The sequence below is a fragment of the Coccinella septempunctata genome, chromosome X (genome assembly GCF_907165205.1).
Source record: "Coccinella septempunctata chromosome X, icCocSept1.1, whole genome shotgun sequence".
Taxonomy (NCBI): Eukaryota; Metazoa; Arthropoda; class Insecta; order Coleoptera; family Coccinellidae; genus Coccinella; species Coccinella septempunctata.
Window position 1 is genome coordinate 13825041 of NC_058198.1, and position 27119 is coordinate 13852159.

At 38.3% G+C, this 27119-nt stretch overlaps 3 protein-coding genes across 5 annotated transcripts in view; 2 read left to right on the forward strand and 1 right to left on the reverse strand.

The window, feature by feature from the left end:
- Nucleotides 1-27119, reverse strand: part of LOC123321869 — a 243046-nt gene that overhangs the window by 162604 nt on the left and 53323 nt on the right. The window lies entirely within an intron of this gene.
- LOC123321866 (jerky protein homolog-like) lies at nt 4421-9267 on the forward strand. Its single transcript, XM_044909651.1, has one exon. The coding sequence runs from the start codon at nt 6223-6225 to the stop codon at nt 7162-7164; it is 942 nt and encodes a 313-aa protein (XP_044765586.1). The 5' UTR covers nt 4421-6222; the 3' UTR covers nt 7165-9267.
- Nucleotides 11926-13920, forward strand: LOC123321872. The gene is made up of 2 exons (XM_044909661.1): nt 11926-13443; nt 13521-13920. The coding sequence occupies exons 1-2, from the start codon at nt 12978-12980 to the stop codon at nt 13673-13675; spliced, it is 621 nt and encodes a 206-aa protein (XP_044765596.1). The 5' UTR covers nt 11926-12977; the 3' UTR covers nt 13676-13920.

Genomic DNA, 27119 nt, shown 5'->3' on the forward strand with positions numbered 1-27119 from the left:
TTAGTCCGATGAGCTGTCCAAGGTATTCGCAGCATTCGCCTCCAACACCACAATTCAAACGCGTCAATTTTCTGACGTTCAGAGGACCGCAGAGTCCAGGTTTCAGCACCATACAGGAAGACAGAGAAGACAAGAGCTCTAACAAGTCTCACCTTCACACTCTTAGAAATTGAGCGGTCCCTCCATATTTTATTCAACCGGGTCATTGCGCTCTTTGCCATGATTATGCGCCTTCGTACTTCCGCTTCGCAGTTTCCATCACTGGTTATGGAAGAGCCCAAGTAGTTGAAACTGTCTACCAAGTCATATTGGCTCAGAAGGCCTGTCAACCGTAACGTGTTGAATCTATCGACTATCATTATTTTAGCCTTCATTTTATTTATTTTCAAACCGACATTGTTGCTCTCACATTCCACCCGTCTGAGAAGTTCCACCATCTCTTCTTCCGTCGCCGCTATGAGGGTGGTATCGTCCGCAAATCTTAAGTTGGTTATTTTTTTCCCGGCAATCGTTATGCCCCCAGACCAACCATCCAAGGACCTTCTCATCACAAATTCACCATATATATTGAAAAGATCTGGCGATAGAACACAACCCTGTCTGACTCCTCGTTCCGTTCTAAACCGTTTCGAGAACTTCTGGCTCAAACGGACAGTTGCCTCATTTGATTCATAGAGATTTTTAATGAGGGATACCAGATGAACAGGGGCTCCCATATGTACCAGGATTGTCCAAAGTTTGGCCCAGTTCACACAGTCGAACGCCTTTTGATAATCGACGAAGCATATTATCATGGGTACTTGGTATTCTCTTGATTTTTCGATCAGTTGTCTGATATTCAGTATTTGTTCCCTAGTACCTTTTCCTTTTACAAAACCTGCCTGCTCTTGGGGTATTTGGCAGTCCAAATATGCTTTCAGTCTTGTTTTCAAGATTTTTAAAAGGACTTTGCTGGCGTGAGATATAAGTGACAGTGTTCGGTAGTTCTCGCACTTAGAAGTTGATCCTTTTTTGTGTAATGGAACGTATATTGACGTACACCAGTCGGTTGGCCATTTTCCCGTGCTCCATATAGCCGTACAGATTGAGTGGAATATTCGTACACCCTTTTCGCCCAACATCTGAAAGAGTTCACCTGGTAGGGTATCGATTCCTGGGGATTTATTTTTCTTCAATGATCGAATGGCCTCTTGTACTTCAGATAGTAGTATCGCTGGTTCTCTGGGATAGCTACATGGCCATGAATTCTCTGGTGGGGTCTGCTTGCTCTTGTACAGATCTGCACAGTAAATCCTCCATGTTTCCAATATTTCATCAATATCAGTTTTCAGATTTCCCCCAGTATCCAGAATGGACCAGTTCTGTGGTCTGAATATATCTATATATACACCAGAAAGAAAGTTGAGAACCCAGAGGTACCAAACAACCCCAAGAGGGACAACAAAACAACACCACCCCAAGAGGGACAACAAAATAAAACAACCCCAAGAGGGACAAAAAATAATCAGCCCACAAAGGGACAACAAGGGATCGCCGGATGGGGATCACCTCAACGCAACAAGGGGTCACCAGAAAAAAGGACCACCACAATTTAACAAGAGATCGCCAGAAAGGGATCACCAAAGAAACAATCCAAGGGTAACCTAGAGCCAGAGCCAAAGCCGTTGACAGAGGGATCAACACCAATCAACCACAACTTCCGGACGCAAAGTCAGAGGAGCACCTCGACGGAAGGCCCCACCCAAACACCGCAACCAAAAGCGAGTCAAATTGTTCAAACATTGTAAAGTATATGAAAACTGCACAAATGTCACTCAAAGAAAAACCAGGCACCGCGAATGATAATCTAAGTGACGACGAACCATTTGAAGAATTACCATTAACTGTTCTATTCAAATACATAAAAACATTCAATGGCGACCGGACGGAACTCACACTTTCATAACAAATGTAAATTCAGCATTTTCTTTAGCTCAATCACATCAAATTCCAAGCCTTTTTCTATTCGTAGTATCACAATTATCCACGAATGTCATAAATGAAATCGATATTGATGAAATAAGTGATTGGACAACCCTAAAAACCAAATTGAAAACGTACTATAGTCAAACAAAGCATGTCGCACAAAGCCATGAAGAACTAGAAACACTTCGTCAATATTCGAATGAGGGAATTACTGAATTCTTCAAAAGAGTCGAAAAAAGTGAAAATGTATCCAAGCTGAATATTTATCTGCCGAACGAGACGAATTCACCGCGATTAAGAAATCAATTCAAAGAACAGCATTGAGAAGATTTATTATTCATTGCAAACCGGAAATATCTCAAATGTTAAGAGCTCGAGACATCGACAATTTGAATGAAGCTTATAATATAGCCCTTCAAGAAAAAAATTCTTAATTATACAAAAAATAAATCGAATAATTCAACCGGACTTTACTGTTCTTACTGTAAAATGAAAAACCATAACACACAAAATTGTCGCAAAAAACCAAGGTCTAATAATTCCAACCATCAATCAAGTCGAAACTCTTATCGTAACAACAACAATTCTCAGCCAGGAACCTCCAATAATACTCATAATGCAAATTCCAATCATAATCCTAATCAATTACACCCAAAATTCATGAGAATTTTTTGTACGTATTGTAAAATATTATACCTGGACACGTTTATGAAAACTGTAGAAAGAGACAGAATCGAAATAATTATACTCAAAATCCCAAAGTCAATCAAGTGGAAAAGAATTATTTAAACTCGAAAGTTCAAACTCTGCCGAATGTCCCAGAGTTGGACCATGGCCAGTATATGGAGGCATTCGGATAAATCATTACGGAGCAGAACTCCAAGTAATTTCATTCAATGTCGAAAATTCACCAAACAAAGAGAGAATTTCTAATAGCCAAAGTCCAATCTGCTCTGAAGAACACCACATCGGGTCCTGTAAACAATTCTTAGCTATGGATGTCAATGAACGCTGGTCATTCGTATGCAAGAAAAACCTCTGAACAAGGAGTGCAAAAAACGAATGAGATGTCCAAAATGTGATCGCAGTCACAATATGCTCCTTCACAACGACGCAGCAGTTCCCAAAACTAATCCTACACAAACAAACAGCGAAACTGTTGGAAAGACCACTCAACCAATATCTGGCCACCTTGGAAGATCCAATCAAATTAACCATCAAGAAAAAGTAGCCATGCTTGCAACTGCCTATGTGGAAGTACGAACCAATGATGGCCAAACAAACAGCGAAACTGTTGGAAAGACCACTCAACCAATATCTGGCCACCTTGGAAGATCCAATCAAATTAACCATAAAGAAAAAGTAGCCATGCTTGCAACTGCCTATGTGGAAGTACGAAACAATGATGGCCAACAAAAAATCTTGAAAGCACTTATCGATCCGGGATCTCATAAATCGTGCATCACGGAATCAGACCAACTTCTAGCTATAGGCAGCATACAATTATCAACACGACTATGATCGTGTGAGAGTCCAGAAACCATAAGAGTCAACTGGTTAATAGGCAAAATGCCCGGAACCTATGAAGAAGCAGTTAAGGGTTTTTAGTGGGTCTCGAGCTCAGAGAGTGAAAATTCCCCCCCTCAGGAGAGGGTGTGTTTGTCTGTTTTGCAGATTTTCCCCCTGCTACACCAAAAAAAAAGACCAACTTCTTTGACTGTCTCGATACAAACATAATGTGGAAATAAATGGCCTAGGAATTGCGGCGGCAGGAACCTCGAAATGGAATTTTCACGCAGCTCAAACCAAGATTCTCAATATCCCATGCACACAACGCAGAATTGCTGGTTATGCACAAACTAAGAAGAAATATACCCAGCACCAACATCAACGTACACATACCAGATGAATGGAACAACCTGATGCTTGCAGATCCAAACTTGGTCTCAAGAAATCGACAACGGGTCTGATTCTACAAAAAACCACTTTGGGATTTCCATTATCAGCTCAACAACCAGAAACTTTGGGATTAATAGCCAACATCGATCATGATATTGATGAAAAACTGGCCAAATTCTGGGAAATAGAGGAGATCCAGTCCACCCCCAACTCACCGGACGATATGGAATACAGCGAGAAATTCTAGAAAAGCACCCATACACGCATTCCGAGTGGAAGATACGAAATATGGTTACCATTCAAAAATGATGCGAATCACCTTGGAGAATCAAGAAAGAAAGCTGTCGGACGATTTCTGCAATTGGAGAAGAAATTCCGCAATAACAATCAACTAGAGGCCGAGAAACTTTTTCTTCGGGAATTTTTTTCGGAGGGAGTTGGGCAGACCTCCAAATATCCTAAAAGAAGTAAGTCAAAGCCAATACTGAAAGATGTAAATATCTTTCATCAGAATGTTCAGTGTATTGGAACCTCATTTCTGACGGTGGAAGAAATATTGGCGAAACACTGTGTTGACTATCTCTGTGTATCTGAGCATTGGAAATCAATAGAAGAACTTAAAGAGTACAATTTTGAAGGATATAGGATGGCTGCTGCTTTCTGTAGAGAAAAGGAAGTAAACTGGTAGCAAATACCACATCCATCTTGTGCAGCATCCCATTACCAATGTTAGATGAAGGAATGAACATTCAAGTTCTATCTAACCTAGGGAAAGAAGCGGAATAGGAGAAAGATGGCTTGTCTAACTACAGGTGGCGAAAAAACTATGGGTACATGACCACAATAAGCGTGACAATAGTTATTACAGCAGCCATAATTACGGCAGGGCTATACACATGGAATAAATGGTGTAAACAGGTAAACAATTCGCAGGATACTGCTCCACATGATGCAACCAATGATGACTGGACTCTTCACCCACTAAGGTCCAACTCAGATGAACCAGGGGATCCCGATAGCGAGTACAGCGAATCCGTCGCCCGGGATAATGTCTGATATTCATGAAAAGATTATCAGACAGGCTTCAATATTTCATATTTTGGGCGAACAAATACAACTGCAATGCGGCACTTTAGCTTAATTGCATTACTTTTTGAGGATTTGGCACAGATACCAAGGTCATCGGCTGCACTTCGTGATCGCTAAATATCATTGAGTAATTAGGTAGTTACGAATTAAGAAATATTAGATCCAATATAAATAGATTTACGAACATGAAATAAACCATCCTTCAGTTTCTTCTTACTTAATTCACTACTGTGTATAGTCAAACCCAAAGAAGTGAGCCTTACAACCTCACTATCTTTTACAGTTAAATTTTTCTTCTAATAGTATTTTCTCATTATTTTTGAACGTCTTGAAGTAGAAGAGTATCAGAGTTTTTAGTTAGTGAAAACAGTTTACATCTAAAATCACAATGTCGTCCGATGAAGAACCGAGTACAAGTGCGCCAAGTGCAAAAAGAAGAAACTACCAACAATTTTACAAGAAAGAATGGGAAGAGGAATTTCCAGGCTGGTTGCAAGTAAGCCGAAAAGGAATAAACAGCGCGTATTGCAAAATATGTAAGAATGATATTGATATCGCGTTAGGGAAAGGCGCTTTGAGGAAGCACTGTTCTTCTCAAGGACACTTGGCATCATCCAATAGTTAGAAATCACAACCGCAGATATCCTCGTTTGTAGTGGCAAAAAATCCAATTCCAGAAATACAAGTTAAACAAGTTAAGAATGTTTCATCATCTTTTAATGAATACAAGCAAGCATTTTTGAAAAGTAGAAACGCCCTTATTATTAATTAGGGAAAGGTGGGGTAAGACGGGGTAGCGAGGTAAGATGGGGACCCTACCAAAATAGATAATGCAGTGCCACTAGAAAATTTATTTTAACGCCATCTGACGGTATTCATCAGTATTAGTTGGTGTTAGTAAAATTTAGGCGTAGAAGTGCAGGGATCCACTTGGTAAGTATGTTTTTTCTAAATTTACGTGGTTTTATCTGATTATTGACTTGTATGAAGTGCGTGACTGTTCATAATATATGTTATACAAGGTGCGTGATATATTCTTTTATTAATGTTTGTTTATTTTACCATTCTTAAATCATTAATTCGTCCCGGTTTGCTTTGGTTTACAAAATACAATACACCTGTCCAGTTTGGGAAAGATGGGGTACCTACTTCGGGGCAAGACGGGGTTGGGACCCCATCTTACCCGCTCCTTTGCTATTCTTTTTGGATCTAGATTTCATTCAAAATTATAATTATAAGTTGGGTTAATTTGATTATTTCTTATAGATTATGGTCCGAAATTATGAAAGAAAAACTAATAGAGGAAAGTGGAGTGAAGCACAAATGAAATTAGCCATTCAAGAAGTATTGGATGGAAAAAAGGGTTACAAATCGGCCAGTAAGGCTTATAATGTTCCTCAAACAACACTCGAGCGTAAAGTTAACCAAGCAAGAAAAAGAGAAAATAGTTTTCAGAATGTCAAGGTTCCCTTAGGTCCAATTACAACAGTGTTTTCTGAAGAAGGAGAACAAATACTTGTTGACTATTTGAAGGAAATGGAAGGAAGATTGTTTGGTTTGTCAACATCCGAATTCCAGAAGTTAGCCTATGAGTTAGCAGTTCGTAACAGACAACACAAATTTAATGAACTCAAGGAAAAAGCTGGTAAGGACTGGCTGCGTGGATTTCTAAACCGTCATCCTCATTTGAGTTTACGAAAGCCTGAAAATACTTCAGCGGCTCGTGCTGCTGGATTTAATAGTGTCGAAACATTTTTCGAACGGCTAGGAAAAACACTTGACGAAAACCGTTTTACTCCAGACAGGATATATAACTGTGACGAGACAGGTGTTTGGGTGGTGCCAAAATCACGGTCCAAAGTGATCGCAGCGACGGGTAAAAAGCAAGTAGGTGCTCTGACATCGGCCGAACGAGGCACGACTATAACGATTGAAATTTGTTTCAACGCTGCAGGGTCATACCTTCCTCCAATGTTCATATATCCCAGAAAACGTATGAAGCCCGAACTTCTCAATGGAGCTCCACCGAACTCATGGGCTGAATGTTCAGATTCTGGGTGGATTACTGCAGAAATTTTCTTGAAATGCTTTCAGAAGTTTGTAATACTCACCAACGCTTCTAAAACCAACCCAGTTATGCTGATTTTAGATGGCCGCGCTACTCATACCCAAAATCTGCAGTTAATCGATGAAGCACGTAAATACGGTTAGCCGATAATATGCTTCCCACCACACACCACTCACAAACTACAGCCCGCAGATGTTGGTTTTATGTGGCCTTTGAGTATATTTTATGATCAGGCTCTAACAGCATGGTTAAGATCTAATCCTGGGAAAGTAGTTTCGCAATTTCAAGTGGCTGACTTCTTCGGGCAAGCGTTTATCCGGGCAGCAACAATGCTAACTGCAATTAATGCATTCAAAGCATGTGGGATCTCGCCTTACAATCCACATATTTTTACCGAAGATGATTTCATTGCTGCAGAGGCTACCGAAATCGAATTGAACGCTGAAAAGGAACCCGAAGCTGATACAACTCCAACACTATACATAGCAGCAATCTCACAACGAACACTGACAGTTCTACCAACAATAACTTCGTCACTGATACTCAAACGGCCACCTACACCACCATAAATTCTTCAGAAAACACTCCACCTCATCCAACTGCTACGACCTCATATGTAGTACAACAAGCCTCAGTAAATAATTCTTTGGATAATGCAGTATTCCATCTGGTTAGCCAAAAACTGTTAATGCCATTTCCACGAATGGCCGAAAAAAAACGAGGCAAGTTCGGAGAAGAGGAAAAGCAGCTATTATCACTGCTTCTCCATATAAAACAGAATAAGAGGAAAAACAAAACAGTAGCAAACCGAAACCTGATGTCTCAAGCGAAAAGAAAATGAAAAAATGAAATAAGAGATCTCGAAAAACTAAGCAAGCTGAAGAAGAAGCTCAGACATCAGAAGAAGAAGATACACCATGTCTATACTGCCACGGCTTGTATTCCGAGTCTATCGAAGGATGGATCACTTGCCAGGTTTGTTCTAATTGGGCGCATTGTGGCTGTGCAGAAGTGGAAGACAACGATGATGAAGTTGTCCACATCTGCCCATTATGAAAAGATGAAGACTGTTGAATATTCTGTACCCCATCTTACCCAAGGGGGTACCCCGTCTTGCCCTATAGTTGGGGTAAGACGGAGAGATTTTGTTATTTTTTAAATTAGATATTTAAATGAGAAGAATAATTTTGTTTTTGTTTTGACTGATTGTTATTGAAAAAAGAAAGACTGATTATTTTCTTAATAAAAGTTGCTACATTTTGCAATTATAAAGAAGGGTTTTATTCAAGAAATGTCTTAAGGTCCCCGTCATACCTCACCTTCCCCTACATACCTTTCACAATTTCGGGAGAAATAAGATTAGCTTCATTTCTGGCTGAATATAATCTTCCGTTTACCATTAGGAAACATCTGATCCAGGCCGTTTCTCCAGAATTGCAAAAGAACTGAAATATTCCACAACGAAAACACACGCAATCGTAGATAATGTATTACGTAAACCTAGTTTTGCTATTTTATGTGAAGATCTGCGAAAAATTAAGTTTCCATTCATTATAGATGAGTCAACTGATCTAAGCACAACTAAACATTTGTGCTTAGTCGTGCGATATGAGAAGAAAAAAGCATTAGAGATTGTTTTTTGGTTCTCATTCTATTGGAAGCCACTAATGCAGTCTCCTCATTTGAGCACATCATTAATTTTTTTACCAGCTCTGATATTCCCTATAAGAAGAATTTAATAGGTTTTGCATCAGATGGGACAAATGTAATGATGGGGCGCCATAACTTTGTAGCAACAATGCTACAAAATGAAATTCAGAATACTTTTATTCTGAAATGCACCTATCATTCTTTTCATCTTTGTGCATCATATGCATGTACAAAAATGGCAAGATTTATTGAAGACCTAATAAGAGACATATACAATTATTTTTCATCGAGTCCAAAAAGAGTTCCAGAGTTTCAGAGCTTCCAAGTTTCTTGTGACTTGAAACTACATAAAATACTCCACCCTTCTCAGACTAGTTGGTTGTCAGTACACGCCGCAGTGAAAAGGGTAGTAGAACAATTTTCTGCCCTCAAGTTATTTTTCATAGACCAAGTGTCTATGAACGATCATATGATGATCTATGAACTACATTATTATTTTTGGAGTTCTTGGACTTCGTTCTTCCATTATTCAATAATTTGAATAAAGAAATGCAGGCCGAACACCCGAAAATAGATATTTTATAGGGAAAAATAACAACTACGTTGAGAACTGTTTTCGATTTTTTTTTTTTTTTTGAAGCGGGAATATTTAACAAGTACGGTAATCGAAAATGTAGATTTTGAAAATCCTAGGAATTTCATGAATATCGATGATATATACTACGGAAATGCAGCGTTTAATACATTACTTGATAAGTCGGATTCAACCCCCGGTCAGGTCAATTTGTTCAAATGCAGATGTCTCGATTTTTACATCGAAGCATGTAAGCAAATAACTGCTCGCTTTCCGTTAAAAAATATTCCTCTCAAAGGTTTGGAAATAATCGAACCTAATAATGTGAAAGGTGGCAAAACCGCTTCAATTATACTGATGATAAGATTATTTCTAAATAATAATAATAATAGTGAATTTATTTTGATAATTCAACGTAAAAGTACAACAAAGAAGAAAACAGGTCAATAAAGAGGAAAACCACATCAAAAAAAGTCCCCTCAATATCCTCGTGGGAGCCAAGTATTACATGACACTATGAACTCGTTGACGTTATAAGGTTCTGCATCAATAAAAAATTTCAAGATTCCTTTCCTGAATCCATTGAACTCTAAAATCTCTCGTGGTTAACAATTGAATAGTTCAATGCACCAGTAGGTAGTTGCACTCTCACTCATGGCGAGGCGATGCACAGGATAGAATGATGTAAAGTCACAGCTCCTTTCATGAATTCCAAATATGTTTTCATTATTAATGATAGAAGCTGTAAATTTACAATGAAGGTGAAAACAACGAAAAGTAGGTATATAGGTATAGTGCGCCTGTAAATTCAAAATTCCTGCCATTCATATATCTACGTCCACAACCAAATATGGCGGCATATAAATGACATTTGGTGTTGCCTCGGATTACTAAGGACATTTCACTTCTTGTATATAAGCGTTCTGTGGTGTTGAGCATCACCTGCATTTTGGACGCTAACGGAAACGTGAGAGAAAATTATTTGTGCACTGTGTCATTTAAAAGTTGAAGAAACTGATCAGGTAAAAATGAAATCTATAGTTTGTAACAATTAACCTGATTCTGGTGATTTTGCAGTTGGCGAAGGAACAAAACTGTAAGAGAAAAATAACAGGAATAACTGAAATTTTGTGAGTATTCAAGTTTTTGGTATTTCTCATAAACAATCAAACCAAAAGGCGTCAGTTATTATCGGAATTGTCTAGACGACAAAGACGTAGATTGGTAGTTACAAATGTACATAGTTTATTCGAAGACAGTCGAGAGAATCAGGCTGATAGTCTTTGTGCTACTCTTTCAGCTTCTTCTAGTTCAACAAACGCTCCACAGGCTTCACACATTGACGATGTTTCCGAGCCAGGCATTAGCCAAGAAGTAGGTTTCAGTTCCGTTCAAATTGAAAGTTCTTCTCATAGTTTTTCTCATCATCCCCATTATAATAGTAGTAACAGTCATTATAATAGTAATTATACTTGTACTTCTAATTCTCCAAATACAGAAGACAAAAGTTTATCAGAATCACTTCGTTCTTGCTTCAGTAAACACAATCTATCACAGTCAGCTATAAGTGACATTTTGAAAGTTTTAGTTGAACATAATATTGGAAACCTACCTCTCGATGCCAGAACTTTGATGAAAACACAGAGGAATACTAATTCAAATAAAGATAATATTAACGGAGGGCAGTATTGTCATATAGGAATTCGGCAAGGTCTTATCACTTTTAAAAAATCACATAAAAAACTGCCCTTTTATTGGATTTCAATACAGATGGACTTCCGATTTCCAAAAGTACGAATGGACAGTTTTGGCCAATATTAGCTTCAATTCATGACAGTTTTTATTCAGTCCCATTTCCTGTTGGAATTCATAACGGAACTAGTCAACCATTAGACCCGTATATTTTCTTGAGACCTTTTGTTGAAGAAATGAAAATTTTAATGAGCCGGGGTTTAGAATATAATGGTGGTTTAGTGCCTGTTAGAGTTCATGCATTCATATGTGATGCCCCGGCTAGAGCTTCTATTTGCGGCATTAAAAGTCATACAGGATATTTTGGCTGTCCAAAGTGTGAAACTGAGGGCGATTTTATAGAAAATAGAGTTGTGTTTCCTGAATTAAATGTCAAATTTAGAACAAATTTGTCATTCAGACAAAAATTACAGCCAGAGCATCACAAAATGAATTCCATCCTCCAAGAACTCGACATAGATATGATTGCTCGAATACCATTAGACCCTATGCACTTAGTTTACTTGGGAATAACTAAACGTCTTATTAAATTTTGGGTGCAGGGCAAAATGGATGTGAGACCCACTAGAGCAAAACTTGAAGAAGCTGAAATTCGTAACAAAGAATTGAAAGCTTATATTCCGAAAGAATTCTCTCGTGGAAAGGTGGAAAGCAACTGATTTGAGGCTATTTTTGCTATATACAGGAATAGTAATTTTGAAGGATTGCATGCCACGAGCTAAATACCAACATTTTCTAGCTCTGAGTGTATCTCTTCCCATATAATCATGAAAACAGCTGTCACATTTAGTTCCTTATGCTGAGAAGAATCTGAAATATTTTGTGGAAAAATATTCTTTTTATGGCGATCAGCATCTTAGTTATAATGTTCACTGTCTGATACATCTGTGTGATGAAGTAAGAAAATTCGGCCCAATTCAAAATTTCAGTGCATTCAAATTTATATGTATCATATCAAGCAAAAACCTCTGAAAAGCCACTTCATCAAATTGTAAATAGATTAAAGGAGGAACAAGACTGAGGTAGCAACCAAAAAAAAATTTTTTTCCATAAATTCATATCTCAGGCTCGGTTGTGAAAGAGGTAGAGTTTGAATCTTTTATAATTTCTTCTGAAAAACCCAATAACTACTTTGTTTTAAAAAATGACAGAATAAGTATTATTGAGAATACATATTTGGGTTGAAAATAACAAAATAATGATGACGTGCAGATATTTCACCAAACACACGAATTTATTTTCCATACCGTGTGAATCTTCCGCAGTTGTAATATTTTCAGTGAGTTTGAAGGATTTAAGTGGGCCTATTAATGTTGAGTTGGTGAAAGACGAAATTTTCAGTAAATGCTTACAATTTCTGAGCTCCGAAGATAGCATTATTATAATGAAATTGCTGCATTTATAATTTGTATTACAAATATTGACACTTAATTCTTATTAAAATTTCGCCAAAACTATAAAAGATAACAAAATCGTCAAAATAAGGATATTCCAAATCCCAGCGCTATATTTAATTCATTGATAAAGACCCATTGTCTAATAGAAGTTTTCTTAAAAATATGAGTAAATCTGGATATTAATAAAATTATTTTCTAATTAAAATGAGTAAAGGGAATCATTAGCAACATGATAAACATTGATGAAACTTAAATTAGTTTTCTTTAATTTGGCCCATTCCACTTGCTCAGAAGCTAGGTATCTCATTATGTATGGCTTATATGTAGGGAATTATCTGTCTGTATAATTTCCAGATTCATTACTATGTCTTATGCGGTGGTAAAATTTATTGAGGATGGCGTAATCAGTCATGTCCAAATGAGCTGGCTGAATGCATCACAGACAGAATGTTTGTGGCCACCTAACAACCCCAAAAATGTAACGCATCTAATAAAGAGGAAAACTGCTACTGGCAAACACTGGTGTGCCCATAAAATCGTAGTGGATGGAATATATGGTAAATAATGTATCTGTTATATTATAATGGCTATGATGTATCTCATGATCACTGCCTCATACAAACATACACATTTTTCAGATTCACTAGAGACTGCTATCAGGAAAGCAGGAGATGCGGAATATACATCTAATGATGAGGAGAAAGGAAGAGGCAAAAGAAAGAAAAAATTTCGCCAGCCTTCCACTAGCCCATCTACAGATGATAGAGAAGGTGGGTATAAGTCAATGTTTCAAGAGGATTCAGTTGACTCACTTGAGTTTTTCTTGACGTTTGTAGACAGTATTTCGCCTCCACCCAAATTGGATATTGAGCAGGCTGAAATCATATGGGAGCAGCCATGTGAGGAATTATCCGAAGCACTGAACCTAGATGTTGACATCAACTCAGGTAATAACTTGACTCAAAATATGCTATGCAGAACATTGAATAACCTATGTTTATTTATAGTGGTAACACCTTTTGCAAAAGGAGAAGATGTCATCTCAGAAGGTAATTTCTTTTTCATAGAATGAAGAAAGTTATTATGTCCGAATTTATTATCTGTTGATGTGTTTTTTTTTTTTTAGTGTTTCAGAGTTCAGAATATTCTGTCACGAGTGAATCACATACACCTTCATCAGGTATTCATATTCTTGAGCAGCTTGCTAATTGGGTTTTATTTTGTCATATGATTAATATGCTTTTTTCTTTCCATTGTAGAATTAGACAAGGGGAACATTGAAATGAAAATTGGCAAGAAAAGAGTTATTATGCACCTATTCATGAGATTCTAACATCATTTTTATAGATAAACTATTGGCAATGATGTCAAATGTCATGCTACAGATTGAGTACTTTCAAGAAAAATTCAAAAATATGGAAATAAGTAGGTAACCTTAAAATAATTGGAAGTTTTTTGAGGAGAATCTTCCTTGTGATTCGCTGGAAGATGTTCGAAAAATTGACTCCTATTTAGGGTCAGAGGAAAATAAGGAAGTATATGTAAGTTGATTCTAACATTCTCAAATAAACATATCAATGTGAAAAATAAGTGAAGTCTTATTGTTAATATAAGTGAAGAAAACTTATTCATTCAACTTATGCAGGAGCATTATTACACCTCATTATTTGAATATTTTTTAGATACAATATCTACATTCTATTGGAGGAGCCCATCCAAAAGATAAGATCAATAGGATGATGAAAGCTCTTCTCACCAATAAATTTGCCATTGGATGCTCTCGGCTAGGACTAAGAAATAATATAAGGGCTAGTGATTTTCGTTGTCTCCAAGTTGCCGAGGGGAGAGTTTGTTCTGAAACAGTTGTAAATGCACCCTTGGCTAGGCTAGCCAGCCAGATTGTTTAGTTTCGCTCTAACTGTTACGCTAGTGTGAAACATTGTGCGTCATTTCCAAAGCTTTCGAAGATGGAAAACCATCGGCAGCGAAACGTATGAAAATGTGTGTACGAGGATATTGCCAGTGCAGTGTGTATTGGACATCCCGAAATAAGAGTGCCAGCACTGGATGTCTAGACAAATTTAAAAAACGTCACGCCATATTCGAAAAAATCATTTGTGGGGAAAGTGCCGATGTGAATGATGCTGCTGTGAGATTTGGAGGGAAAATGTGTTGAAAAAATTAATGGAAATGTATGAACCAAAGAACATTTTCAACGTTGTTTTTTTTTTTTAATTTACTTCATTTGGTTTCTCAGCTCTATCCACAATGCTGCAACTTCGAATTGGGTAGCGTAGTTGTTAATCTCTGACGATTTCATCAGCGTGAGCAAACGGCTCCGTACCCCGAACGGTTTCCGTCCTCTCAATTCGGGCACCTTCTCCACAGCCGTGCGCCAGAAACTCCTGTTGCTTACGTTACCCACGTTGGCGACGGCATGCCGGACGATGGCGCAGTCCTGGGAGGAGGAATACTGCCATCTCTTCGGCTCCCGCAGGTGTTCGGCGGGAGTCGGAGGGGTATGGGGAAGGGCTGGGGATGGTGGGCCCATGCAGGATGGTCTTGTGATGACCAACCTTGGCAGGGTTGGTCGACGACGCCGTCCCGTCGATGTACTCGGCTCCGCTAGGTCCGTCGGCGTCGGTGCGGTGTCTTGTTTCTGTTGTCTATTGTCGTTGTCGTCGCTGTTGTCGCTGTCGTCGCTGTGGTTGTTGTCACCGTCATCGTCCACGTCTTCGTCATGGTCGTCATGCTGCTCGTCGTCGTCGTCCTCGTCGTCGGTCGTTGAGCAGCTGTCGTCCGTCAACTTAACCCGGTACCACTCGTACATACCCCTTAGGGATTTACTGACGGGTACGCGGGAAAGTAATTCACGTTCTCGTATACGTATCGTACCAGTTCGTCACGTTTGTAGCGTGTGTTGGCCGTAGTTGCAGCCATCAAGAGGGCGAACCCGTTATGGGTTGGCGTCTCTATGGCTACAACTACTTGTCTGGGGTCTAGCGTCCCGATGATTCGCCATCGGCGTCCGTATTCTCGTCTGCCTCTTCCATGAAGGTGACGTACGTGCGTCGATCCAAAGTCTTTGGTGTTTAGTCTCGTCCATGAGGTCAGGTTCGGTCCGTATTTCCTGAAAGACAAGTGGGCTATTGCCTTCATCAGTACAATGTGCGGTCTCGTTATAACGTCGTACCTGTCCGCGGCCGTCAAGTACGTCTGTATGTGTTCGCGGAACCATGGTACTGGTATGTTCGTGTGGTATAGTTTCATGGTCTGGAAGGTGAAGGTTCTAGTCAGTACGTGGTCTGGGTCGTAGTCCATCACTGCGTATCTCAGTAAGCCTCGTTGCTGTGCACCTTCCATGTCGTCGTCCTCGTCGTCGTCGTCGTCGTCGATGAGGCTACTGGAACACACAAGTGATTTAAGTCGGTTGTAGTATAATAGTCTTGTCGTCCCGTCGTTGAAGTATTTAAGTTTTAGCTCCGCGTCGTACATTCGACGGGCGGCATCGCGGGAAGGATCCTCCTTCCAGGACTGCCTCGCATCTATCACCTCTTTGAGATAGGCGACGGCCGTGGAGTTGATGTGCTGCTTCCAGTCGCCATCGAAGGTAGCTAAACAACAGAGGCTTTCGGCTCGTTCCTCGCGCCGCTGTACGGTGAAGGTGTCCCGAATTAGAGAGAGGTACGGAGACGTTGGCTCTAAGGCTGCCATAGCCTCTTCGAAACCGTCGAAATTAGCTACGAACTCAATTCGAAGTTGCAGATTGTTCTTGATATGCTCTAATCTGTGGCGGTGGGAAGTTTCGAAGTTGTTCATAAACTGCGTCTTGTATACCTTTTGTATATCCAGCCGTCTGGCCATTGTGTGCACTCTCACAGTTTGTTTAAAAAAATAAAAAATGAAAACTATAATTCGCGAAGATAACGAAAAACACAAACACAGTTCTAATAAGCAAAAAAAAAAACGAAGTTCGAAAATAGGCACTAAAAAACGAAATAAAAATGAAATCTTCTAATAAAGTTCGTAGGAAAATTCTAATGAAGTTCGTATGGAAAACTATCGAAAAACCACTAAATCACAGGAAGATTATTCAGAGAATGAAAATCAGGTCAGCTAATTTTTATCGCAATGTGGCGTACTGCTCTCTGATTGGTTAAAAATTGATGAACAGATGGTCTTTTGTTTTTTGTCGCATTATTGCGGTTGTTGCTATGGAAAAAATTGTGTGTAGGAAGGGGAAATGATGCGTGGAAAGAGAAAAACTGTCCGTTCGTGGAAAAGAACAGGGTCTGTTGAAAATTGAGCGAAGCCCCCCTCCGACCTCTCTCTAGTCGACGCTCCTGACCAGCTCCGGTGGCCACGTATGGTACCCCGATTTGAAATAGATTCATAATCCTTGCTAGCACCGCTCAACTGAAACGTCCACTCAAGACAACTCGAACCATTGCCGGCTCAGAAATATATATTTTATTATATTTCATAATTTATATAGATTTTCAGACTTCTCTAGATCTTCTCACATGAAAATGGGTATGTAGCACCAGGATTGAAACTTCTCAAGTCCATCTCAATAAAAATGATAACTGATTCATTGTCTACTCATAATAGTCTTTATTATTAGAATCAGTTTAATCATTTTATGACAACTCTTCTGATCACCTCGAAGTACTTATGACTAATTACTGTTGTTGAGTTTCAGATGAATGAATCCTCATATTCTCCAGGGTGGACCCTGGATGTAGCTGTTTTATTCAGAATAGGATGTGAACACCTCAAGTTTCGTTAAGCGATCAGTGATAATGCTCGATACACCTCGACCTAGGCTCCACCCTGGAAAGTCTGCTCGAACATTCATGTCTACTCATTTGGTATGGTCTACTCTTTATAATATGTACTCTCGTTGGTTCTTTTCTATATTCATTCATCGGACTCAACATACATGTTAGTTTTCTCAGCCTTCAGCACATCTCAAAATCTACGATTAGAGATTTATTCAACTCAGTACTCTCATGACTTCTCTTAATTTATCAATTGTTTCTTCTATTTTTCTGATGAACGTTCTAATCGTGCTTACTTGTAAGCAGTTCGTCTCTGTAAATGTTGAATTCAATGATAAATTTTTGCACTCTTCAAGATAATCTCATTGTATATGAATTATACTATGTTCTTTTCAGATTAATTATGATTGTCCTTTTCATTTAATCAATTATTATTGAACTTCTCATTTAATTAGAATTTATTGCCCTTTTCATATTATTTTTAATATTCTAGCGCTTCTCAAATTCATTAATTCTGTGCTTCTCATTTAATTTGTGCGACTCTTGTTCTGCTCATACTTACATTAACATTATTGATCAACTCAAATTGAATGTATCGATTTCTCGTTGATGATCAGACTTAGACATTGCAGTTTCACCTCGGGCCTATTTCTCTGTACTCTCGCGTCTTCTCTTTAAAATTCAGTATTCTAACCTTCGCGTTTTCTGATAGAATAAGGAGGCTCTCGCAATCAATTTTCAATTGATTGCCCTATCACTTTGTAACAATTGTGTTGATATTGAATTTATTGAACTCCTCAACGTCTAAGTCTGACATCAAGTGACTTCTCATTTGAACTGCTCTGGACCATCTCTTGTTTTTAGTTGGATATTGTCTCTCTGAGTTTATAGATGTGGTTAATATTAGTTGCTTTTACTGTATTAGCTTCATGCAGGTGACATATTCATTTTATGATTGTGAACGATACTCAATAAATGTTTTTATACCATCTCCAACTCAATTATCTTTTCATACAGTCCACTACTCTTCAATTACAAAATCATAACACCCTCGATTTTGAACAGGGTCGTACTCGAGTAGTATTGAAAGAATCGAACGAAATGAAAAAAAGTGGAAAATTCGTAGGAAGTGAACATTACATTTATCAATTCAGTAATGAACTAATTATTGGAAATAGTGTGTCTTTTAATATGAAATATGGGAAAAGGCATTGTAATCGTTTAGAAGGACGGAGTTAGCGGAGAAACACGAAAGTAGTAAGATAAGCATTTAAATAATTTGAATATGACAGCAATGACTGACATTTCGGGTGGCATGGAAACATTGAACTCTATGGGAACTGGAATGGCTTCGTAGGTAGCAAAATTCGTCGAAAAGTGTGACCGAGAGAGAGGGAAGATGTAGAGCAACCTTTCTCTCTCTAGCGTGTTTTTGTTTACACTATGATAACCTAAATTTAAATGTCATTTTCGTAGATAAATTTTAAATTACATTGTTTGATGTCTTTTTGTCAGTATTTTAGTAAAAATCAGGGTGAAAAATTGTTTAGAAGCCTTATACTTCCGATTTACATTCCTAAGAAACTCGAAAAATGTCTATATATCAAGTCAAGTTAGCTGTTGAACAGAATTTCTTGTGCTTTTTCAAAGCTTAAATATAGTTTTTTGGTGAGTGTTTTTTGAGTCTTTGTGTTTCCCAGAGTGATAAAAGTGGTTTTTGCAGTAACAAAAAACATTTTGAATAAGAAGAATTTCATAACAACAATGGTCCAGTATTGTGTTGGAAACGGATGCCAAAATGCAGGGGACATAAATATAATATAATATTTTTTCTGTGAAGTGTTGGTATCACATAAACCAATCCATCCTGAACAGTTTTACAGAAGTGAGAATCCACAAAAGGAGAGAAGCAGTAAATAATTAGGAATTATGCCTCATGTTTTTCATTTTTTTAGGTTCCCTCTCCGAAAACCTTTTACTTTACAACTTTGGACCAAAGCTACAGGCAGGAAAAATTGGTACAGCTGGATATTCAGCGGTTTCGGAGTTATGGACCTTTTGCTCTGACAATGATCACCCTGTATCTCGCTTGTTTTTCAACCGATCGCGATGAAACTTAATACGAAGAATGTATTTTCGATAACGAGTCTTTTGAACCCTTAGGTACAGCGAGATATTTAGTAGTTGCAGAGTTATTGATGATTTCGAGTTTTCAAGGGACACCCTATATCTCGATTTTTATCAAACTTGGTACGTAGAACCTCCTTTCAAAAAGGAGTAGTTTGACACCTTATTTATGGGGATATCTTCAGCGGTTCCAGAGTTATTGACCTTTTGGACTTGGTAAACAACACCCTCTATTTCGCTTATTACTGAGCAGATCTCGATCAAACTTGGTGAAAGTATGCTATTTACAATTGCGAATTTTTCGAACCTATAAGTACGATAATATTATGAATAGATTACGAGATATAGCAGTTCTACTTTTTTAGTAGTATCAACACTCTAACGGGGATGGGGGGCAGAAGGGGCCCTGGGTGGGTTAATATATGGGGAATAGTGATGTATAGAGATCTAACATTAATAGAAAACGGGTTAGATGCATTCAGGTTTATTGTAGTAGGGGTGTAATGCCTTAATAACCAGGGGTGTGCATACTTCGAAGGGATGGGGTGATCCGATTTTGATGGAATTTGATACGTATGATCTTTGGGGGTCATAGAATCGATTGCGGCCATAAAATATAACAGGGTGGATCTTGAGAGTGGCGGTGGAGGACTTTTTTGGTTTTAAATTTTTTATGCCATGAATCGATCAGGATCGTCGAGATGTCTCCTAGAGAGAGTAACATAATTATTCTGTATCTTGAAAACTGTAGAAGTTATGGAGATTTTTTGTTTTTACAAGGTTTTGTTAATATCTTGCTCATTATTTGTCCTATCGCTATGAAACTCGGTGAGGACCGTCAAGACGGTTCTTTTGAACCCTTACCGTACAGCCGGATTCCCAACGGCTTCGGATTTATAGACGTTTTTGTGTTTTCAAGGTTTCCCCATTTTCTCCCTTATTCTTCGGTCGATATCGATGAAATTTGCTGTGTCGATTCTACGTCGCATCTTTGAGACCCTTAGGTACAGCTATTCAGCGGTTTAGGAGTTATGGACCTTTTGATCTGACAATGATCACCCTATATCTCGCTTATTATCTAACCGATCGCGACGAAATTTGGTACGAAGAATGTATTTTTTATAGCGAGTCATCTGAACCCCTAGATACACCGAGATATTCAGTAGTTTCGGAGTTATTGATGATCTTCAGTTTTCAAGGGACACCCTATATCTCGGTTCCTACCGAGCCGAATTTCATCAAATTTGGTGAGTAGAATCTTCTTTGAAAAAGGAGTATTTCGACACCTCATGTATGGAAATAGCTTCAGCAGTTCCGGAGTTATTGACCTTTTGGACTTGGTAAAAAAGACCCTCTAGCTCGCTTATTACCGGGCCGATCTGGATCAAACTTGGTGAAAGTATGCTATTTACAATTGCGAATTTTTAGAACCTATTAATACGATAATATTAGGAATAGCTTATGAGTAATGGCAATTCGAATTTTTTAGTAGTATCAACACTCTAACGGGGAAGGGGGGCAGAAGGGGCCCTGGGTGGGTTAATATATGGGGAATAGTGATTTGAACAATTGTAGAATTGCTTAAAAACAGGTCGGACGCAGTAAGGAGTATTGTAGTAGGGGTGGAATGCCTTAATAAATAGGGGTGTGCATACTTCTAAGGGATGGGGGGGTCGGATTTCGATGAAATTTGGTAGGTATGATCTTTGAGGGTCACAGAATCGATTGCGACCATAAAATATACAGGGTGGATCTTGAAAGTGGCGGTGGAGGACTTTTTTGGTCTTGAATTTTTTATGCCTTGAATCCATCAGGATCGTCGAGATGTCGAGATGTCTCCTAGAAAGGTAACATAATTATTCTGTATCTTGAAAATTGTAGAAGTTATGGAGATTTTTTGTTTTTACAAGGTTTTGTCAATATTTTGCTTATTATGATAACTTGGTGAGGATGTTCCTCGCGTCAAGACGGTTCTTTTGAACCCTTAGGTACAGCTGGATTCCCAACGGTTCCAGAGTTATTGACGATTTTGTGATTTCAAGGTTTTCCCTTTTTCTCCCTCACCCTTCGGCCGATATCGATGAAATTTGCTGTGTCGATTCTACTACGGAAGACGCATCTTTGAGACCCTTAGGTACAGCTGGATATTCAGCGGTTTCGGAGTTATCGACCGTTTGCTGTGACAGTGATCACCCTATATCTCGCTCGTTTTCCAACAGATCGCGATGAAACTTGGTAGGAAGAATGTACTCTTCATAACGAGTCGTTTCAACCTTTAGGTACAGCGAGATATTCAGTAGTTATTATTATTATTATTATTATTATTATTATTATTATTATTATTATTATTGTACAACCATTCATAATTACAATCAGGTTGCTGGCAAGTTAAATGGTAGTCCAGTTTATCATAAGCGTTCCAAACCCATTGATTTGAGACATCATTCAATCAGCGTTGATGCGTGTTAGGAAAGGAGTTGTAAAAATAAATTGCAATGAAATGATATCAGACAAAATTGAAAATGTTCGTTAGAAAAATTCTCCTTGTAACATCACGCGATACGTCATCGACAACTTCCAGTCAGCGGGCTGCTAGCTCGGCCTCCTCAAAGCAACATGTTGAAAAGAAACCGGTAGAAAATAAAATAATTTCCCCGAATTCAAAATGGTGAATGTTGATGAGTAAATTTCAATACTTGAATGGTATTTCCGGGGTCAGTCAATTCAATCGATAAAAACTCGTTTATCTGATGATAGGCCAATTCCTTCCAAATCCACTTTTTCTAAAATTATTTCAAAATTTCATTAATATATATGTATATGTGTGAAAAATCTGTCAAAAATGCAAAAATATTAATTAACTACCAAAATCCATTAATAAAAGCCGCCTGAATAGAGAAATACACGTTAGGGCACCTATTGAAACAGATGAACTTTGTTCAAATCGATCAATCGGTTGATAGGTTGACATGACTGAGGAACAGCTCGAAATATTTCTAGAAGAAACAGTTACTGTTGCTATGCAGTACAAGCAAATCAGGAGATTTTTTTCGATTACATCATCGAAATATTTGGGTACGTATAATAAATTTTTTATCGATGTGCCCCAGACGTTGCCAAATATGTAGAGCTTTTTGGTTATTTCAACTGTTCGTCAACTTCCGATTGATTTCGATGACATTTGGTCTCAACAGGATAATGCACGAAAAGTGACTGAATTTCTCTAAACAGCGTATCATTCATATAAATGGTCCGATCAAGTGGCCCTCCTGATCACCAGATTTATCTCCCAGTATCTGAAAAATTTGGACATCCACCGAAATTGACAGAGATACAAATCTCGATGAAAAAAGGTTGAAAATAATCCAACTGTGATCAATATTATTCCGAATATACTCAGAGATATGGGGTTATCTCTTCGGGAGAGCTATTAGTTCTTGTTTGTCGCACTAGCGTGGACTTGGATGGACTGTTTGCAAACTCAATAATTGAGATTTGTGAACCTTCGACCTACGATAGGAGTCGATTTCGATTATATTTTCTCTCCGGTTGTTTTTTGTTGTTTTCGAAGAATTTATTTCATTTTCAAACCAGTTACGACAAAGAAAACCCAAATAGGTCGGACGCTCGGTCGGACGTGGAATTTGTTTCTCAGATGCAATGGAATGAGGAATATCGAAGAATATTCGCATCACGCCGGAATGGAACGCAAATTTATGCGTACCTTGTTAGTTCAGGAAACAGCGCTCACTTATCGGCAACGGACGACAACGCCCTTTCGGCGGAATTCTTTCGCCGTAAGTTCGTTGCGTATCCACGAAAAATACGTCATATTCTCAGTATTCAGAATGAATGAACACAGGCTCATTCCGCTTGTAAGCGAATTCAGAGAGCTTTATGATCTGAGTAATAAAACTTACTCAAATCAAGAAGTACAAATTAACTGCAAGAAAGCTATGGCACAACTAGGTAGTCCGAAGTGAAAACTTTATATATGAAATAAAAATACATTTGTGTGTGAAAGTCATGAAAGAACATATTTTTAATGTTGGTTCCTAAAACCACTTTGCACCATCTCCTTCGGGCAGTTACAGAAATTTTACCGACAAGTGCGCGTTGGAACGAAAATTCGCGTTCCGTCCTATGGCGTGGTCCGTTGACGGCCGGGCTGGTCTAACCAAGGAGGTTCCTTTACCTCTATAGTAAGCAACAGCCGAGAATTCTCTAGAGAATTTACTAGAAAATTCATGCGCCGTGAATTATTTACCGTTACATACGCACTTTCGGTAGAATTCTCTGTGCAGTTGCACACAAAATAATCTCTGCCGTTTTCTTGCGAGAATTTTGTAGAGAATTCTCCAGAGAACTCTCGGCTGTTGCAAACGGGCTGTAAACGAGAACCTTCACGGTCGCGTGCTGTTGCAAGGAGGGCGGAAGTGTTTCCTCTGAAAATACTCGACGGTGAATTATTTTGAGAGACTAATTTCTTTCATTCTTCTTTCAATCAAATCATTGCACTTTGATATAATGATGGTTTCTTGAAATATTCCATCAATAAATATACCGGGTGGCCCACCCCAGTCCCGGCGCTCATTTTGAAGGAGTAAATAAAGATATTTTGAAAATCTCTTCGTATGGTGCGTGTAGGGTGTTCAAATGCACAATTTAAAATTATTGTCATATATACAGGGTCTTCGAAAACAAAGATATACACCAAACTTGAACTTTTTTGAATGCATCACTCTGTATTTGACTGGAAATGTTTTGAATTAAAAATCGAAAATTGCTCAGAAACTATCAGGTTTAGATTTAGAAAATTTTTTATGAAGATAGTTTCGAAATTAATTTTTACGTTCAACTAGATATAGAAATACCGGGTGTGCCATTTGAAATAAGAAAGTTTTCGACGATTATTTGTAGTTGATGTTTGAGAATTAATTATGATCACTCTGTATATTCCAGAGTTAAAATTTTCTATTATATGTAGGAGTAGCCAACTTGTCTACTCGAAAAAAATCTGCCTGTATCACTGGCGTAACTAGTTTCTTCATCAATTGAAGAGTACAGGGAAAAAACCATTCATGTCAATTTTTGTCCGAAAATGAGTTGGACACACCATTCAATTCAGAATGAAAAGTAATATATTATGGTATATTGAAACAAGCATGAAACTAGCTCAGTCATAAGTTAAATCGCTTCCGAAGATTTACCGCACAGAGAAAGAACTAACGATGTCGATCAATATACGAAAGAAAAATCGCTAAGTCATTTCATATAATGCACTCAGTTTATGTATAATAATATTAATAATGTTAATTTCGAGAACAATAGTATATAATTTGTCATATTCCAAATAATATGAACGGATTTTGAAGTTCAAAACGCGTTTTTCTCAGCTCTAAGGAAAATTGACATCGATGGTTTTTTCCCTGTACCCTTCAATTGCTATTAAAAAAAACTCCATATTTTCGATTTTTCGCCATAACCTATCTCGTAAAGGGTGCTTCTGAGCTATAAAGTGATCTGAAGGAACTCATCATTACTTGAGCTTGCCATTCTATTTTTGAGGTCAAATATGGGGTGTTACATTTAAAAAAGTGTGGAGTAAAATCGGCATATGGGGAATAGTCGGGTAATATGGAAAATCAAATATTTTTTAAACAAGAAGCGCCATCTCATAAATAATGACGCTATTAGAGAAGTCCTCATATATGTGGAATGTGTGTGGCACTCAACGCTATGAACGCTGAAATATGCGAGGTTATGATTTCGATGTGATCCGAGTTTGCGCATCGACTCAGTAGAAAATATTTTGCTACCACCCATTGCGAAAATAAATTTGCTTGAGACCTTGGTAAGTTTGTTTAGGCATAAGGTAATAGAAATATTGCAGATTTGAATCCATAATTTCTGTAATTGCCACTACAGCATTAGTTTAGCTTTCATTTCGGAAAGCGGATAATATGGAATATTCCATATTTGCCGCATTATTGCTATTCCATATTACCAACGTGATTTTGAGGAAGTGATTATTTTCCTTTACAGAAATGATTAATGTTTCGGTGTCGAAAAAACGAAAACAATAGAATCAAATTGAAATGACAAAAGCCATCGAATCAGTAAGGAACCGGAACATGGGATACTTGGCCGCAGCAAAAGCGTTTAATGTTTCAAGGTCGACACTATTTCGCCTTTGTAATACTGAAGGTACCCAGCAGCTGTTAGTAACACTAAGTTGGGTGAAAAACCAGTTTTAACACCTGAATTAGAAGAGGAACTGGTGCGGTATTTACTCCTGATGGATCAGAAATTTTTTGGTCTGACGAGACGAGATATCCGATCTATGGCGTTTCAACTTGCTAAGCGCAACCACATACCGCATCCATTCTCCATGTTGCGTGAGTCTGCTGGAAAAAATAGGTTCTCTTCTCTTATGAAGAGGTCTGACGAGAAGAAATGTCCGATCTATGGCGTTTCAACTTGCTAAGCGCAACCACATACCGCATCTATTTTCCATTTTGCGTCAGTCTGCTGGAAAAGATTGGTTCTCTTCTTTTATGAAGAGGTATAAGGCTTTATGGAGTCTGAGGAAGCCCACTGGAACTTACCTGCCAAGAGCCGTTGGCTTTAACTGAAGAGGAGCCAGTCACAAATGACGACAATTTCAGAGCCATCTTAAGAATGAGGATGAAATGTGGTGATACAAAATTGCTCAAACACGGCGAAAATATTGCTCTGAACGCGACATATATGAGCGCTAAGGTCCAAAATGATCTGATATCAATTTGGGGGGAAATAATTCAGAATGAAATTGTGAACTATTTAAATGAAGCGAAGGTGTTCTCCGTTTTAGAAGAAGAAACTGCTGATATTTCGGGACACGAATAACTTTCGCTATGTGTTAGATACACAAAAAAGGTGGAAACTTGTTATGTGGTGAAAGAAGATTTTCTCGGATTTGTGAAGTTCGATAATACAACTGCACAACCATTGGCTGACACGATCATAGCGTCCCTGAAAAACCTTGACATTGACTGCAACAATATGGTGGGACAGGGATACGATAGTGCAGCTGCGATGAAAGGTGCTTTTAATGGCGTTCAAACAATAATACGGAAATCATATCCCCGAGCTCTGTTTGTCCATTGCAGCTCTCATTCGTTACACTTGGCTCTTTGTGATTCATGTAGTGTACCTGCTATAAGAAATTGTATAGGAACTGTGAAAGCAATCGGAAGTTTTTTGAAAGCATCTCCAAAGCGAACAAGCTTCCTTCAGGCAAGTATTGGGCCAACTTTCCTGATTCAACATGGCAGAAATTAACACCAATGTGTGAAACGCGGTGGGTGAAAAATTACAACGGCTTGTTAAAATTCAAACAAATTTTTAAATCTATTATTGAGATTTTAGAACAATTCGGCACAGACCCGGATATGGAGACCTCAACCAAAGCTTCTTCTTTTCTGAGATATGCTCTTGCAAGCGAATTCGTGGTATCACTCTGTTTTTTGGCGAAGGTATTCGCAGCAACATTAACAGTATGCAAAGTCCTGCAGTCACCTCTTTGTGACTTAATAACAGCTGTCGACCATATCGAGAACGTAATATCGCACTTTCAAAATATTCGATCCAATATTGAAAAAGAATTTTCAAATTCATTTACAAAAGCGAAGGATTTATTGGCCGATGTCAATAAAGAGATCAAGCTTCCACGGTTGACATCAGTACATCGCGCTTATCCAAAAACTAATAACCCCGAATAGTATTACCGCATAAGTGTTGCAATACCCTTATTAGAAGACTTAACTTCCCAGTGT